General features: G+C 42.2%; 1 protein-coding gene across 1 annotated transcript; it reads right to left on the reverse strand.

The window, feature by feature from the left end:
* Positions 1-2,295: 2,295 nt before the first annotated feature.
* EDARADD (EDAR-associated death domain) lies at positions 2,296-16,281 on the reverse strand. Its single transcript, XM_015426932.1, has 6 exons — positions 16,118-16,281; positions 12,036-12,088; positions 9,892-9,931; positions 8,795-8,883; positions 4,353-4,398; positions 2,296-2,774 (listed from the first exon to the last, which is right to left on the reverse strand). The coding sequence occupies exons 1-6, from the start codon at positions 16,146-16,148 to the stop codon at positions 2,398-2,400; spliced, it is 636 nt and encodes a 211-aa protein (XP_015282418.1). The 5' UTR covers positions 16,149-16,281; the 3' UTR covers positions 2,296-2,397.
* Between the last annotated feature and the right edge of the window lie 1,445 nt (positions 16,282-17,726).

The following is a 17,726-nucleotide window of genomic DNA, read 5'->3' on the forward strand; positions in this document are numbered from 1 at the left end:
CCCACCACCCCGGGGCTCAGGGAGGCAGGAGAATGTTTTGCCCGCCCCCCCGCGGCTGTCGCAGCTGCTGCCGAGAACAGCGGCGGTGGCCATAATGTTTTAAGGAGCCCCAAAGGAGAGCTGGGGGAGCCAGAATGACCTCTCGCGTGTGATGTCCGAGTGGCAACGCCGCTCGAACATCACACACGAGAGGTGGAATTTGCCCCTACGAGTCCAAGGCCACCACCCCGAGGTTAAAGAAAGGAGGGAGAACGTTTCCCCCCACACACGGTCGTCGCAGCTGCTGCTGAGAACAGCAGCAGCAACCATAACTTTTTAAAGAGCCCCTAAGGAGAGCTGGGGCAGCCAGAATGACCTCTCACGCGAGAGGTGGAATTTGCCCCTGAGTCCAAGGCTCAGGGAGGCAGGGGAACATTTCGGTCCCCCCCCCCCACGGTTGCCCAACTGATGGCTCATGGGAGCAGGAGGCGGGGCTTATGTGCCCGCCCCCTGGGCTCCTGACTGGTGGAGCGGTGGTCCGGTGCGCTCCGGCAGGAACCGAGGCCTGCACACAAGTTAAAAACAACCCGGTTTTCAGTAAGAGTTTCATTAGCTCAGCATATCTGAAAAGTATGCTTCAGTCATAAGCATGATCACCTCAGTAAGCCCTATTGAATTGAATGGGATTCGTTAGTAAACCGCACTGTAGCCTTGGGAGGGGGTTTTGTTTGTTTGCTTGCCTTGCTCTTTGAGGGACTGGAGTTGAGCCAGGCTTGAGGCCTTTATTCTGTGAAATACTGTCCTCAAACCTACAGTCCCTCGTTAGCTCATTTGCTCTGGTTCATGGGATTATGACACATATAACAGTATATCCTAATTACTGTGATTCTTGACACATGTAACAGTATATCCCAACATACTCTGTGTGGCCAATTTAGCTTGTGTCATTCCATAATGTAAATCAAACAGCTTCTGATTTTTCACTTTTAATTGACATTCTGCCCATCATTGTGCCCACATGACAGGCACATTACTGTGTCTTGCTACATAAACCAATACATATTTTCTACTGTGTCTCCATTTAAAAGTTAATTTCACAAACAGATTTCAGCAGTACCACTAAAGATTATTAACATGGCTCTCATAACCATAATTATGACACTGTTAAGACAAGAACTCTATAATAGCTTGCTCTAATGCAAGTTCTCAAAATGTCTCAGAAAACATGCTCCAACATATCTTCTAACTGCCAAAGGGAAAGTGCAATTTCAATTACGGTAATCACTCTTAAAATATTTTTAATTTTTATAATATATTTAATTTTAATTAACCAAACTAGATACAACCACTTTAATTCAAAGCAGCCAAAAGATCTTAATGTGAGAGACAATGGCAAGCTTGGATATTCTGAAACAAAGAAGAAAATAGGACTTGAAAAATTATCTGAGAGCTAAATATGTTTTCCCATTCACAGTACAGGATTTTGCACCTGCAAGGCACTTCTTTATGAAGCTCAAATTAATGTAAAGCCTATTTTGTTTATGATATTCTCTTTGAATTAATTTCTCCAAGTAGAATATTCAAGTATTAAATGAACCCAAACATTCCTAATACAGATCAGATTTTATTTGTATTAAGCATGTTAGAACGTGAAAGGTCTGCATGATATCTGATAGACAATAGCAAAAGAAAAGGCAGCCTTCAAGGGAAGGTATTCACTGAGCAGAAGCTTCAAAAGCAGAGTGAAACTAACAATTCAGGACTAAGGTAATGAAACTGAAGCTACGCTGATATTAAAGAAAGGCAAAGAGCTTGAGGTACTCCTGTACTGATAATTCAGAAGTACACGACTCATTTCACACAGTTTTTGCAGGTACAAAGGAATGAACAGATAGATGGAAACCATACAGGAATATCCAGAATGCTGTTCTGGTCTGCTTTCTTTACTCTATAACAAACAGTGGCAGCCTAGGAAGGAGCAGAACAGTCCTTACTTAATATGACTGTCATGAACCAACAGATAGCAAATAAAGGTCTGGACGAGAAGCCCTAATCCTGGTGGCCCCTCCTCACTTTAATTCACCTCTCAGCACAAGCATTACAGGCATTAACAGTATTAAGATTTACATAACTGCCTAAGATTAAAAGCCCAAACAGCATTCTGTGATTTTCATTTTTCTCCAGCTGCACTGAAAAAAATATGAGCACCAAACAATAGATTGAAGGTTCACATTTCAAGGCTTGTCATTTTCATTGCAAAGGTTAAGTACACAGAGATATAATACACATTTTATACCATGAAAATGAATTTGTGGCTCCTTTCCCCAACAAAGGAAATATACACCAGTAAACCAAGCCCTGCCACTCTCTCACTTTTCCACCAGAGAAATAATATGGATGAGACATTTTTGTTCTTGTTTACAAGTTATTCTGATAGGTTCCATGGCTTCTTTTTGGCCATTCTGTCTCCACCCACTTCAGTAGCATTTTTTCAACATCAGCTCTTCGGTATAATTTACATAGATCAATCAGCTGCTCCACAGTCCTGTCACTGTTCCGTAGCAAAAACTCCAAGGTGGGACTCTGTTGCTTTTGTTCCAGGAAGCACAATTCATCATAGGTCATTCCCCATTTGTTTGCAAAGTTTCTCCAGTTTTTCACCGTTGGGTGGGATGGATCCAACTTTATCCTCATCATATACAACAAGTCCTCATCATTGAGCAAATCACTGATGATTGGTTGGCGAGACGTACATAAGGAGCAGGTGCCATTTTCTGTGAATGATTTCTTCAGAACTAGAATTACAGTTACATAGAAGAGTTATTGCTATGTTTCCTGTCACATAAAGCTGAGAGTTTGCAGTGTTAAATGTTTAGTGTGCTATACTGACTTTTTATGATGTAGACATTTTTCTCATGGTCTACATAAAGATCATAGAAAACATATAAAGATGCCTTCTGCTGAGTCAGATCATTAGTCCTTCTAGCCCAGAATTGTCTACTCTGGCTGGCAGGGGATCACCAAGATCTCAAGTAAGGGTCTTTCCCAGTTCTCTTACCTGATACTGTATTAACTGGAGATGTCAGAGACTGAACCTGGGACATTATGCATGCAAAACTTGTGCTCCGCTGCTGAGATACATCCCATAGAAATAAGCAAAGCCTGATTCCACTCTACTCTTCAGGGGTCACAGGATGCCTTCTTTAAAGCAGCTCTTGTAAACAAATGTTTGTGACAAAATTATGTCTAAATTAGTTATCCATGTAATGCTCCCAGGAAAATGCCAGGAACAAGATCATGGATTCCTATTCATGGATTCATCCTCAAACAAGTAATATGGGCAAGCAAGTCCATGTTAATTTCCTGCATGTATCTACTTGTTCATTTATGTCCTTCATTTATGCCCAACTTTTCTCCCCAATGGGAACCCAAAGTGGCTTACAACCACCTGAGGTAGATTAGGTTATGAGTGTATGACTGGCCCAAGGTCACCCAGTGAGCCTTCATGGCAATGTGTGGATTCAAACCTCAATCTCCCACATTCTAGTCTTACTCTTAACTACTAAACCATGATGGCTCATAGAATCCATCTCAGGAACTGCACAGTGTAGCTATACAAACACACACGATAACTCTTTGCAGTTCAACATATAACACACTGACAGTTCTAAACACCAGATGAAGAATAAAGGATGTGATATATAGTACAAAGCAATGTATTTCTTGTAATAATGACCAAAGGCCCATGCGTTACCTGAAACTGCTTGTATTCTTGCAAGCATCTCTGTCACTCAAAAATGTTTAATGGGCATGTATGAATGTCTGATGAGGCTGTCACAAAATGTGTGTGTGCAAACATAAACAGTAGGACTTGTTTTCCTCCATACCACTTTCCCCTTCCACACTATTTTCCCCATCTCCCAAACAACAAATTCTACCTCTGCAAAGGAGATGCTTTGGGGCTCACTCTTTAAACAGAGGATAGGCTCTGAGTAGGGCTGATCTTTGCTGCAAATTACTCTTCCCATTCTTCCCTTGTGTGTCTTCCTGCTGAGATTTATGGGAATTGTAGTTTTCTCTGCCTCCTTTAAAAGGCCGGGAAAATGAAAACTTCCATCAAATCCTCCAGCAATCCAGCAAGTTCTGAGAGTGTGCCCATGGCAGACACCCACTGGTTGTCTATATGATGATGAATGCTACCAACTGTGCAGATGCAAAAGTACCTGAAATTCTGACAGTTTGAAATTGCAAACAGATCATCAATGCAAGTGGATGGGGTACTCAATTCAAGAGAAAATGGGCATTGCAGCCAGGAAAAATGTGACTTTTGAACCAGTTATGTCATGCGTAAGGATCACAGTATCACTAATTACCTGTGAGTGATTCACCAGTAATACCTCGGCTATCATTAACTTCAGGCTGTAAACAAAAGCAATCATGCATTAAAATAATATAAAAAACACAAACAAACCTAAATTAATATCAACTCCCAAAGCTGGAATTGGAAGGGAGGATTAAGAGGACAATATTTAATGAGGAATTGGGAGAAATGAACCATTTTATGCAACATTTTAAACAATAAGGCAAAAAAAAAATCAATTTCCTGGGAGTAAACGCTACAACAAAAATGGGGTAAATGATTCCTGAGGCTTGGAAGAGCTAAATGTGGTAAGACCAGGAGGTTTGAAAAAGCAATTAGTTGCTGTCCTTGCTGTTGTCAAGAGGCTGCAAGCTCCATTGAAGCACCTTTTTATTATAGCTTCAAATGTAAAAGCACAAGGGATTTTCCCTTTAGACAGTCGCAGTCAAATACAGTTGGCTTTTGTGTAATGCCATTCACCCCTAAGTACCACAAAACACTCTGGAGGAGATCATAAACGGTGCGTGCAAATACAGGTAAACTATGCAGTTATATAATACATTGTAACCGGACACTTTTACCCACCTACTTTTAATTGCACAAGCAAATCTGTTCCAAAGAAACTACAAAGATGATTTATGTAGCAAGGTACACAGTGTCTAATCTGTATTCTGAGAAGACAAGAATTCTGGAAGAAGAAATAAGGAGAGCTTCATCCACCTTGATTTCAATTTATATCCAGTATTCACCACACTGTAGACAGTAGGGCAGCCAGGTCTCTTGCAGGAGATCTCCCAACCTGGAAACAACACCCCCCCCCCCCAATTCGCCACCGTTGTTTAGTAAGACAACAGGGAGGAAATGGGGGGGGGATGACAAATTGGCAGCAGGCCAAGGTCACAATGTCACTTCTGGTATGTCCCAGAAATTATGCCATCATGTGGTACAGTGCTGTAGAATTCACCTAGACTTTGGGGTGAATCCTAGAGCATCACATCAATGCAATGACATCAGTTCTTATTCACGCTGGAACACAAGTGATGTCATAGCATTGGCATGATACTAATCAGGCAGGTCCCTGCCCCCACGGTCTGCTGTGCTGGCAACCCTAGTTCTCAGTGATTTTATAATGCCAACTGAGGGCCAAATTAAATGTTACTTTTTTAATGAGAGAGATCTGGGGATCTGTGGGGAACTAGTTGCCAAAGTGCTGCAGGGGCCCAAGGCATAGGGGGAAGGAGGGGGCTTCAGCCTTCTCCTATGCTGTTCTCCCAAACAAAGACGGCCCTGGGGGTATTATTTGTGCTCCACTGAGGCACTGAATACTGGACATATATCCTACCCTCCCCCGGACTATTTCAGGTCCAGAAAATGGCAGAGGGGCAGGCTGAAGTCCCTACTCCCCCCCCCCCCCCCCCCCCCGGCGCTGGTCCTGATCTAAGTTAGTTCACAGCTGCCACCTGGCTGTGGGGAATGTATGTTGGATCAGGGGAAGCCAGATATGAAAAGCTGAAAACTGTCTAGTTTGGGCCAAAACCCATCCTTATTTCTGGTGTTTTTCTAATGCCTCAGTATTATATTCTTCACAGAAAGTTTACATCTATTTCTTTCAACAGACTCCTCTTTTTCATATAGCTAAGACATAAATTTACATTTTAATAGTATAGCATTATGATACTATAGTTGATCCTAATAAAGGTATTATATTGTTGTAAGGTTGCCAAGTCTTACCATCTTAATACCGGGGGAGTCCTGGACACAGTCGGGAGTTCTTTCGCGCACGCGCCATGATGACATCACCTGGAAGTGACATCATCACGCTGGGCATGATGAGTTTTCAGGCTGGTTGCTAGAGCGTTGCCTGGCGATGTGCCCAGCGTTATGACGTCACTTCCAGGCAATGTCATTGTGCCAGGCATGTCGGCCCAATCTGGCCACTTTGGGGGTGGGGTTCCCCCTGCCTCCCCAGGGGACCTGGCAACCCTATGTTGTTGCTGCTTTTGCACAGAACTCAGATACTCTTGAGAGTCCCTTGGACTGCAAGGAGATGAAATCAGTCAATCCTAAAGGAAATCAACCCTGACTGTTCCCCGGAAGGCCAGATACTGAAGCTGAAGCTCAAATACTTTGGCCACCAAATGAGAAGGAAGCACTCAGTGGAGATGACCCTAATGCTGGAATGATTGAAGGTAAAAGAAGGGGATGGCAAAGGATGAGATGGTTAGACAGTGTTATCAACGCAACGAACATGAAATTAAGCAAACTCTGGAGAACAGGAGGGCCTGGCGTGATGTGGTCCATGGGGTTGCGAAGAGTCAGACTTAACTGTGCAACTGAACAACAACAGATACTATTCAGCTACAATATGAAGCTATGTTATACTGATTCAGGCCACTAACAATGACTACCCAGGGTCTTTCAGAATACTTGCCACCTGAGATCTCTTCCCTGAAGATATGATGGACTGAACCTGGCATCATTTGTGTGCAAAGACAAATGCTTTATAGCAAAGAAAAATGTGTTATAGGAATATCCATTCTTCCCTAAAAACTGCTCTTCTGGATCAGTCCAAGGATCTAACATCTAGTTTCCTATGAGTAGGTATCAAGATAGCTTTGGAAAGCTACAAAGCTGGGCAGTTCTTCCTCAGAAGCCATGAATTCAAGGATACCCTACCAGACAAACATCTCCCCCTTTTCTGGCATAGCATCTAGGTGTCTACAGGAATGAAACCCAGGGAAAAGGTCCTATTTTACATGAGGAGTGGCCTGTGCATCATCTAGTTAAATATAATTCCCCCCAGTTTTGCCAAGCAACACATTTGCTTGTGCAATTTGTCTAACAAACATGGTTTCCAAACTTTATGTTCATTTATGCTCCATATGAACCTGCCAGAGTAATCCTCTAATCACATCAGTGAGAGTAATGAATGGAATAACCCTGAATCCAAATAAAACCCGTGTCCTATTTGCCAGACAGGGATTTCAGAACAAATTGCATAAAAGCTTGTTGGCTTCATTTTCTAGTACTAAATATCGATTAACACTGAACATCATTCTCTCTAAATCAGTGGCAGCCAGTGTTCCCTCTAAGCCAAGTTAGTGTGAGCTAGCTCACAGTTTTTTAGCCTCTGGCTCACACATTTTTGTCCTAGCTCAGGAAGGATGGCTCCAGAGTAATCTAATTTATGCAGCAGCCAAATCGCTCCCTCACAACTTTAATGCCAGTAGCTCACAAAGTAGAATTTTTGCTCACAGAACTCCACAGCTTAGAGGGAACATTGGTGGCAGCCAACTTTTCTCACAAGTTGAGTCCAAAGTACTGCCTCTGTGTGCTAGTGCACATGTGCAGCAAGCACGCACATGCCACTATGTCTCGAGGTAGTTTTGCTTCCAGGAAACAGAAGCCAGGAAGCAGGCAACCATGCAGTGCCGGGGAGACAGGAAAGAATGTCAGCCTATTGGGTGCCATAGCCAGGCTTGCATCAAGGCATGTCACAAATACCTGCTGCGCATGACACTGGTGACACCTGTGCAGCATGTTGGCTACCCAAGCTTTAAAAAATATAGTTTAATAAAAGTTTACCATGTATAACATACAAATACTTTTCAAACATTGGTTTCACAGATAAGATTATGCCTATTCCATAGCACACTAACTAATGTGTGTACTGTAGAAATAATGTAACTAGCCATTTGACAAGACTCTTTTATTGCCTGCTAACAAATGGCAAGATCAGACAAAACTCCGAATTTATGTTGCATGTGATGCAAGACAAGAAAAACCAGTATACCCTAAGGCAAAATATGGCTTCTGAATACAGTGAAGCATTTGGATGGGGGGGGGGGAAGAATTCCAATTTTTGCTTTACCAGGAGATTTCCTTCCTTAAAAGTCTCACTTCCTGATGTGACAGTTGTCATCCTGAGAGAGTAATTCTTTGAAGGGCTGCTCAGAATCTTACTCAGGTCTATTCAATGGTTCCTTATTAGCATTTCCCTGCCCTGATTGAAGTTGCAAGGACAGCAGCTAGGGCTAGAACACCTCCCCGGGCCAAGACAGTACTTATGGCAACATTTTCTCCCTTTTTTATATCCATTAACCAGCCTTGCCCTCATAAACATCACCACCAACCTACCCACATAAGGTTGGAAGCTTTTAAACTGGTCCCTCTAGCTTTCCCATTGACCATCAGCTTGATCTGCAAGCAGTCTTCAGGTGATGTTATTTAACTCCATGTCATGAAAAGCTTCAGCTGCTCATTTCCACTCATTAAAATTCTGCTGAAGGGAAATAACATTTTTTTCCAGTCCAGATGGCAACCTTAGTGGTAGTTCTCAAATGAGGCTAATGCAAAGAGTACACGAAGCAGACATGACTAACTAAAAGTGTATGTGATGTCTTAAGTTTGATGTATCAAAGCTTTAAAATGATAGCTTAACATTGTTTTCTTTACCTGTTGTATCAGGCCTGAATCTGATGTTAGGCTCCTAATGTTAATGGATGCTATTTCCAATGTCACTTTTTCGGTTTGGTATTCCTCACCTAAAAGACAAAAATTCTGTCACGTTCTGTGTTCTTGGGAAAAGACATTGCTGTCTAAAATCTAGCTAAAGGATCATGTCAGTTCATGCTGTGTGTTAGGCAAGAAGGGTGGTAGTATGAAGCCATGCAGTTTCATACTTCCCATAACACTCAGGATAGGGCAAACATTGACGATCTGCATAGACTTCCACACGCTTGACAATGAAAAAGAGACTAGGGTGGGGACAAAATAGCAACCGCTGGCTCCCACAACACTGAAGTCATAAATGAAGGCCTATGGATGAACATAATGAACAAGTGTGCAATAGGGGTTAGTGTTAGACCAGGAACAGCAAGACCCGGTTTCATATGTTCTGGATTCCTGCTCCCTCTTCAGCCTGGCCCATGCATGAGTAGAAATAATTTCTGCATGCACATGAAGGGGTTGGTGACTTTCACTTCAGTTTCATCATTTTGTAGTGCTTCTTTTTTTTTGTAATTATTTTTTAAGGAAAACAGTGGGGATACAGAATAGGGGCGGAAGGGGGTTGTACAACATAATTGTGTTTGTTGAGGACAATCATGTGTTACTGAATGTATAAGACAGAAAATATTTTCCATTACATCCCCTTCATTGTAGTTTTTAAAGATATTGTCTATAAAATACAATAGTTCTTACTTTTGTTGGGGTACAATTATATTCAACATTTTAGGTTTCAAACTTCATAGAGAATCAATTTGCAACTACATCATTGATTTCATCATTACTACGTATTCAATAATCATGTTGTGGTGCTTTTTGAGTCATGCAAAGGGCTGCAGACAGAAGAGGAACCTGGTACCTGCGGAGTGTTCTGCATGCAGCCATTTGGACCCTCGCCAATTAGCTTGTCTAAACACAACTTTTCCATAGTAGAATACAGAGAAATACAACATATACCACCAATAAAATGATATTCCTATTTGTATTACACCATTCAAGCATGCAAAGGGCCAAATATGATAGCCATTGCCATTTTCTGTACTTACCTTTTGGTGACTCTGTATCTTGAACAGGATATTTTTCTGTCTGTCCAAAAAACAGAGACACCTATTTATACAATGTCATTGCACCATACACATTTGACAACCTGCTGGTTTTCAGCCCTGTAAAGTCTTCTTAGTTAATTCCTCTACTTCAGTCCACAAAGCCAAACCACAGCCCTCACTAGCCATCTATTGTGACTCAACAATCCTCCTGTTTTGCAGGGAATAAGAGCAAAACAGAGGTATACATCATATGCAGTGAAATACTCATGTTATATTCAGTGATTTATTAAGCAAATCACTGAATACAACATAGGGATTTGATGGAAAACTAATGGAATATTGTATCTTTCTACAAGAATTCTACAGGCATCTCAATTAAATGCTTGAAGTGCAGTAATGAAACCTAAGTTTCTGAATGACATAATGTAAATCCCTACCTCCCCCCCCCAAAAAAAATCATCTTGATAGAGATATTAGTGTGCCTCATACATAACACAACCACCATGGTCTATTATTATGGGAATGAGCTTCAAGCATCCTCAGGCTCACACACTCCAACCCCTCACTACCCCTTCTCCTCTCGAGCATGACATAGAACAAAATACTTCTATTTTTGTAGCAAATCACAGTTTGGCATTACATCCAAACCACACACTACGGTTTGCTGTCCTTCCTAGAAATCAGGATTCCACACAAGGATTAAACCACAGTTTGAAATCCTGACTTGCAGGGAATAGAGCAAACTAGAGTGTGGGGTTCAAATGCAATGATAAACTTTGTTCTGTCATAAAAGCCTTTAAATACTGAGTTGTTCAGAAGGGAATGAGATGGGGGGAAGTCTTGCATTATTCCACAGTTGTTGTTACATCTGAAGCATACCATTGTTTGTACGGCCTATCATTTCAAGTGTAAGTGAACCAACTGCCGTAACATCATCGAAATACATCATGAAGTGACTGTGTGTGCTATGTGCTATCAAGTCACGTCAACTTATGGCAACTCTATGAATTAATGACCTCCAAAACATCTTATCATCTGAGCCTTGCTCAGATCTTTCAAACAGAAGGCCATTGCTTCCTTTATTAATATAAACATAAGAACATAAGAGAAGCCAATGTTGGATCAGGCCAATGGCCCATCCAGTACAACACTCTGTCACACAGTGGCCAAAAATACCAGGTGCTATCAGGAGGTCCAGCAGTGGGGCCAGGACACTAGAAGCCCTCCCACTGTTGCCCCCCCCCCAAGCACCAAGAATACAGTGCATCACTTGCCCCAGACTGAGAGTTCCTATCTATACCTTGTGGCTAATAGCCACTGATGGACTTCTGCTCCATACGTTTATCTAATTCCCTCTTGAAGCTGTCCATGCTTGTAGCCACCATCACCTCCTGTGGCAGTGAATTCCATGTGTTAATCACTCTTTGGGTGAAGAAGTACTTTCTTTTATCTGTTCTAACCCGACTGCTCAGAAATTTCAATGAGTGCTCATAAGTTCTTGTATTGTGAGAAAGGAAGAAAAGTACTTCTTTCTCTCCCTGTTCTATCCCATACATAATCTTATAAACCTTGATCATGTCCCCCCTCAGCCGTCTTTTCTCCAAGCTAAAGAGGCCCAAGTGTTTTAACTTTTCTTCATAGGGAAAGTGTTCCAACCCTTTTATCATTCTAGTTGTCCTTTTCTGCACTTTTTTCAATGCTATAATATCCTTTTTGAGGTGTGGTGACCAGAACTGTACACAGTACTCCAAATGAGGTCACACCATCGATTTATACAGGGGCATTATGATACTGGCTGATTTGTTTTAAATTCCCTTCCTAATAATCCCGAGCATAGCATTGGGCTTTTTTACTGCAGTCGCACACTGTCTCGACATTTTCATTGAGTTATCTGCTATGACTCCAAGATATCTGCTATGACTCTTGGTCAGTCTCTGCCAGTTTGGACCCCATCAATGTGTATTTATAGTTAGGATTTTAGGCTCCAATCCTATTGAGTTAATTCATTTCATGTTGATTTAGTGATTCTAGTGAATACCATCAAGAAAACTGCCAGATAGCCACCTATCTAATTTGAATCAGTTACAACCAGCAATTGAATAAACCGTTATATATACATTGCAGCAATTTCTAAATATACCTACCTCTTCCAAAGTGCTGGGGTCTGTATCTTCCACTGGTTCTTTTGATGCAAGATCTGTTCAAGACAAATGAAGGTTTTAAGTTGGATGCTGCCAGGGTGCAAAAAAAATGCATTAACCGTAGCTCTAGAGGGATGCTTATGACTTCTACAGAGACTCTACAAAAGCCTACTGTAAATGCACATAACAGAACAATGCCAGGTAAAACATGAATCCAGTGCCTTGTGGTACCACCATGGCACAAAAACATGAATCCATGGTCGAAAGTATCTGAGGCACAGATCCTCATGATTTTTACATGGAACCAAAATCATACATAATGCTCATTTACACTTGTTAAAAAATGTGGCTCCTCATGATTTCTACAAGGAATGTTCCTCAATGAAATGCCAAATCAGAAATAACAACCACAGGCATAGATTCCTCCATAAAGTATTGCATCTATCACTTTCTAATACCACCACAGCACAAGGTCTACATTTTTCCCACTTCAGAAACATCATCATGAACTTTCCATGTAGAAATAATGAGGAACTGTGAGTTTTTTAAACATGTTTGGGTGGCATGCTGATTTCATGATTCTCTAGATAGTGTTTTTATGGTCAAATCCATGGGCACAGATAAAATGAGTGATTTTATCATAGATCTGGGTGAGTTCCATTTTAAAATCATAAGGATCCTTGTCTCAGAGCAATGTTTTTTGCACCATGGAACTGAAAGAATGAGCTGGATTTTTGTAGGATTAAGGTAAAGGTAAAGGTTCCCTTGCTCGAAAGCCAGTCGAATCTGACTCTAGGGTTGCGGTGCTCATCTCCGTTTCAAAGCCGAAGAGCCAGCACTGTCCGAAGACGTTTCCGTGGTCATGTGGCCGGCATGACTAAACACCAATGCGCACGGAACGCTGTTACCTTCCCACCGAAGTGGTACCTATTTATCTACTTGCAATTTCTTGCTTTCGAACTGCTAGGTTGGCAGGAGCTGGAACTAGAGACAGGAGCTCACCCCGTCTTGCGGCACCCGGGTCTTGAACTGCTGAACTACTGACCTTCCACAGCCTGCAGAGGCCATCAAATTCTTGTAAACTGTGGTTTTAGTTTATTTTAGTGAAGTCCATGTAAAAATCATGAGGATCCATGAGGATCCATGTACGCACTGTCAATTTCAGTGGAGATCATGTAAAAATTTTAAGGATTTGTGCATACTTTTGCCACAACACACTCAAGTCAATTTTTGGGGGATCCAATTCAAGTGATGTGTGATTTTACAGTGGATTTTGAGGAATCCATGAAAAAATGTATGGGTCCATGGTCCATTTTAAATGCATTTTTATGCAAACCAGAGGTTTGGGTCAATTTTTTGTGTTGTACTCCATGGATGATCACATACTGTGTGATTTTACAGTGGTTTTTGGCATTCATCTAAATAAGGATCCATGTTTTTGTACACATTTCTGTGCCATTGTGGCATATTAAAGCATTTGGTCTGCGTTTTCTATGGTGCAGTCCTTGGACACATGTGTAGTGTGTAATTTATTAAGGATTTCAGTAAACTCCATGGCTGTCTCTGTACAGGTTGTTTGCCCCCCTGGTTCAATGCTGTTGCAAAGCAGGGGTTTCCCCTGCTTCCCTACATAATTGTGTCGCATTCATGCACCTCCCAGAGTTTCCCCAACTTTTATCTATTTTTCCCAAACCTGCTTTGCTGTGAAGTTTGGGAAAATATCATAGCAAACCCTGGATGGATGTTTTGTGGGTGATAAGTTTGGATTTTCCCTGTCCACTCTGAGGCCATTTCCTTTTACCTCTACTGGAAAGAGGGCTATAAACAGGCAACTGAATACTGATGTAATGTTATAACAATCTCTGAATTCCAAAGTTTTATTTTTTAAGTAACTCTCTAACCCTTTATGTTGCAGAGATATAAGAGGAAAGACATACCTCTGCAATGAAAAGGGCTAGAGACTTCCTTTTCAAAAACAAATGCTGTTAATTCAAACAGCCTGATACACAGATTGTTATAATGTTATATCGCTGTAACAATATTCAATCGCCAGTTTAAAAAATATGAAAAAATGTGTGTTGGTATTGGGGTGGGGGAATGGCCACTGCTGGAAACCAGCCAGGAAACTATGGCGAAATCTGTGGTGTGAAAAGCCCATTGCCACTGTGCCGTATCAGTAGCTAAAACAGCAAAGGGAAAACTACATAAGCCTGTCCCTATGTGGAAAACATCCATGTAAAAGTGATGAGGATTCATTTTTTGAATGCACTGTTGGTGCCATGGCGGTACCAAATCCAGAGTTTTGAATCATCACATTGCCATGAAGTACTTGCTGAGGTTTTTTTTACAGTGGTCTCTGAATGTGAAAGTAATTTTTTCTCCTTAAACAAATCATGAGAATTGATGAGGATCTGTGCCTCAGATCCATGTTTTTGTGCCATGTTTGTGTCATGAGGTGTTCTTTGAAGTGACTGGGTTTTAGAAGACTGCATGTAAGTATCAAAAGGATTTGTGCCTCAGGTTCATATTTTTGCACATAGTACAATGGAACACTGGATCCACCATTTTTAGAATCTAGTCTGTGGACATAACAGTTGATAGTGGAGCTATAAGAATTCTATGTTAAAAAATCTAGAGGATCCATGATGAATCCAGGTAGATCCAACTTCTATTTCCCCCCTCAAGATTGTTTTTCGGGCATTCACGTGTGAGATAAGATATATTTTTACACATTTGGACAGAGTTCCTAACTTTAATTAACAGAGGGTTTTTTTTCCTATTTCCATTGTTAAAATACTCCCAGGATAACATCAAAATAAATTTTATATTTTTTAAAAAAGTAATGCTGCCATCATTGTCTTGACCATGCAAGTAAAAGAGAAAATGCATTCCTATCCTGATTACTATAACAAACTTACATTGAAATTCTTTTAAAGAGGAGGAGAAGAAGACGAAGAAGAGGAGGAGATTGGATTTATACCCCGCCCTTCACTACCTGAAGGAGTCTCAGAGGTCTACAACCCCTTTCCCTTCCCCTCCCCACAACAGACACCCTGTGAGGTAGGTGGGGCTGAGAGAGCTCTTTCAAGAACTGACCTTGAGAAAACAGCCCTGAAAGAACTTATGAGTGACCCAAGGTCACACCAGCAGCTGCACGTGAAGGAGTGGGGAATCAAACCCAGTTTCCCCAGATTAAAGTCTGTGCTCCTAACCACTACACCAAACTGGTGTACTATTACACTAGACTACAAAGGAAGGTGTCATTGCTATCACATGTCTTAAAACCAGGGGTCTCACGTTTTAGGCTGCTGTTGTTGTTTTTGAAGTGGATGCTAGTCATCCATACCCAAATAATGTGGCCTGTACAATTACATTCTTTTCACATAATTTAAAAAGGCTCTGTAGCCAAATTATTCTGGAGATGGGTAGAAATTTATTCTTGTTGAAGGACACAGTGAGGAATTCAAAATTTTTGGATCAGGCAACTTTTAACAGCAATTTTGGTGTACTTCAGAGGGATGCTGCAGGGCTTAATCTATTCAGTGACTGAGTGAATGATTCATCAAGTACTTTGAGATCCTCAAGGTGAGGCGAAACTAAAAGGCTTTTAAAAAATTCTCTTTCCATACTCGAGTTATAGGGCGGGGGGGGGGGGGGGGGAGACTCGGCCTTGCACAAAAGCGTGCGTTTCCCCCCCCCAAGAGTATTCTGTGCTATAGCAAACTGGTCCTCAGCGGCTTGAAAGGCTAGCTATCGCCTCTCAGCGCTCTGAAGCGTGAGCAGAACTGGGCAGCTGCCAAAAGGAGCGCAGCGCCAAAGGAGGACTCGGGCTATGGCTGCCTCCGCCTCTTGTCTCGAAGCAGGCAACGAGAGTGGCCCGCAGCGGGGCGTGGGAGGATCAGTGTCCACCCAGCGGGTCCGCCCGCCCGTCAGCACCTATGGACCAGCCAGGACCCCGCCTCTCCACAGCCCTGCCCAGCCCCACGCTCCAGGAGCTGCCTTCGCCCAGCCACAAAGACGCAGCGCCGCTCGCTCTCCCACCACGCAGAGGCACGCGCGCCTTTCGCGGAAAAGGCGGACTTTACCTTCAGGCACAGGTTCCCCAGGAGAAGCCATCGGGAGGGGGAGGGGGACGCTGAGACGAGCCAAGGGTAGCGGGAGACTTTTGTGCTCCCGCCTCTGCAGTCCGGCAAACTCCGACCCCGATACCAGTTGCCTCGGCACCTTCCTTGGCGGCTTGCTTCTCCACTTCCTGGTTTGGCTTTGATCACAGCCCCTGCTCTCTCCCTCCTGTTGGCGAAGAGGCTCTGGAGGGAGCGGAAGCTGCAGGTAAAGCCCGAACCAAGAAGGGAAGAAGCCTGTGCGGGGGGAGGTATGTTCTCCCCACCCCCAAGCTACACTTCATGCCAAATTGAAGAGAAAGAAAGAAAGAAGAAAGAAAGAAAGAAAGAAAGAAAGAAAGAAAGAAAGAAAGAAAGAAAGAAAGAAAGAAAGAAAGAAAGAAAGAAAGAAAGAAAGAAAGAAAACCTGATCTGTAGAGGAACTTTTCAAATAACTCACAAAAATGTGTGGGGTGGGCACCTTCACAGGCAAGGACACCATACTTAATTTGTAGAAACACTATGTGGAAAAAATGCCAAGATACTAACCATTATTTCTAGAAACTCAAGTGATTTTATTATATTCTCAGGTTTAATATTAGTGTGGAGAAAGAGAGTATTAATTTTTGTTCCCAGTGGAACAGTGTTAAAAATGTGGAGAACTCTAGGAAACCAAGAGCTTCCCTTTGCAATCTTGTTCATTCTGACAAACAGCCAGGTTTTACCAGTTCACATATAGCCATCCTTCAACAAGTGCTCTTGATCAAATGCAGATGTACAGTAAAATGGACCACAGTTTCCATCTATGGTTTATTGTATAACCACTGCAACATTTGGAAGCCCAGATTTCAACACTGCCTGATGTGCCTTTCGCAAAGCTGAAACACTGCAGTTGTTTATATCTTACCAGGATCCAACATCAGAAGCCTTGTGGAAAATTCACAATTAAAGTACTGCTGTTGGTATGCCCATGTGAAAGGCAGTTCTAAATGCATGACTTCTGAAGTGTGAAAAAGAGTTTTAAATGCTTTGTATTAGTTTTCAGAATCCACTGCTGGACATGCAGGAAGGCTGACATACTATTGCTTTTCAACCATTCTGTCCATGAACATGTGATTTTGATCTTAGCTTGTGCAGAAGTTCCCTTGGGTTATGTTATGCAATGCTTGCACTGGTTTCCTGTTGTCTCCTATATATAATTCAGTATTAACCTATAAAGCCTTTACTGACGTGGACCTTAAATACATCAGAGACTGTTCTCTCTTCTTTGTATTATCACAGACATTACAGAATTTTCTTGCCAGTGTCACCTGCAGACCAAATTCACACATTAAGTGCATGTTCCTAGTAGCTACTCCCTCATGGATGCCTGCCTTGTCGTGGCAATGGAAGGCCACCCAAGACGGACAGGCCACAGCAGAGAACTCAGACCAAGTGTGATCCACTGGAGAAGGAAATGGCAACCCACTACAGTATTTTTGCCAAGAAAACCCCATGGACAGTATCAAAAGGCTAAAGGATATGATGCCGGAAGATGAGCCCCTCAGGTCGGAAGGTGTCCAATATGCTACTGGGGAAGAGCAGAGGTCCAGTA

This window comes from Gekko japonicus, unplaced genomic scaffold (assembly GCF_001447785.1).
Source record: "Gekko japonicus isolate JY-2015 unplaced genomic scaffold, Gekko_japonicus_V1.1 scaffold141, whole genome shotgun sequence".
NCBI classification, from domain to species: domain Eukaryota; kingdom Metazoa; phylum Chordata; class Lepidosauria; order Squamata; family Gekkonidae; genus Gekko; species Gekko japonicus.

Coding starts and splice junctions, on each gene's coding strand:
- EDARADD (XM_015426932.1), bottom strand. CDS start 16,148: ATGGCTTCTCCTGGGGAACCTGTGCCTGAAG. Junction 8,884..9,891: donor AGATACAGAGTCACCAAAAG/GTAAGTACAGAA, acceptor TTTGTCTTTTAG/GTGAGGAATACCAAACCGAA. Junction 4,399..8,794: donor ATTCAGGCCTGATACAACAG/GTAAAGAAAACA, acceptor TTTTGTTTACAG/CCTGAAGTTAATGATAGCCG.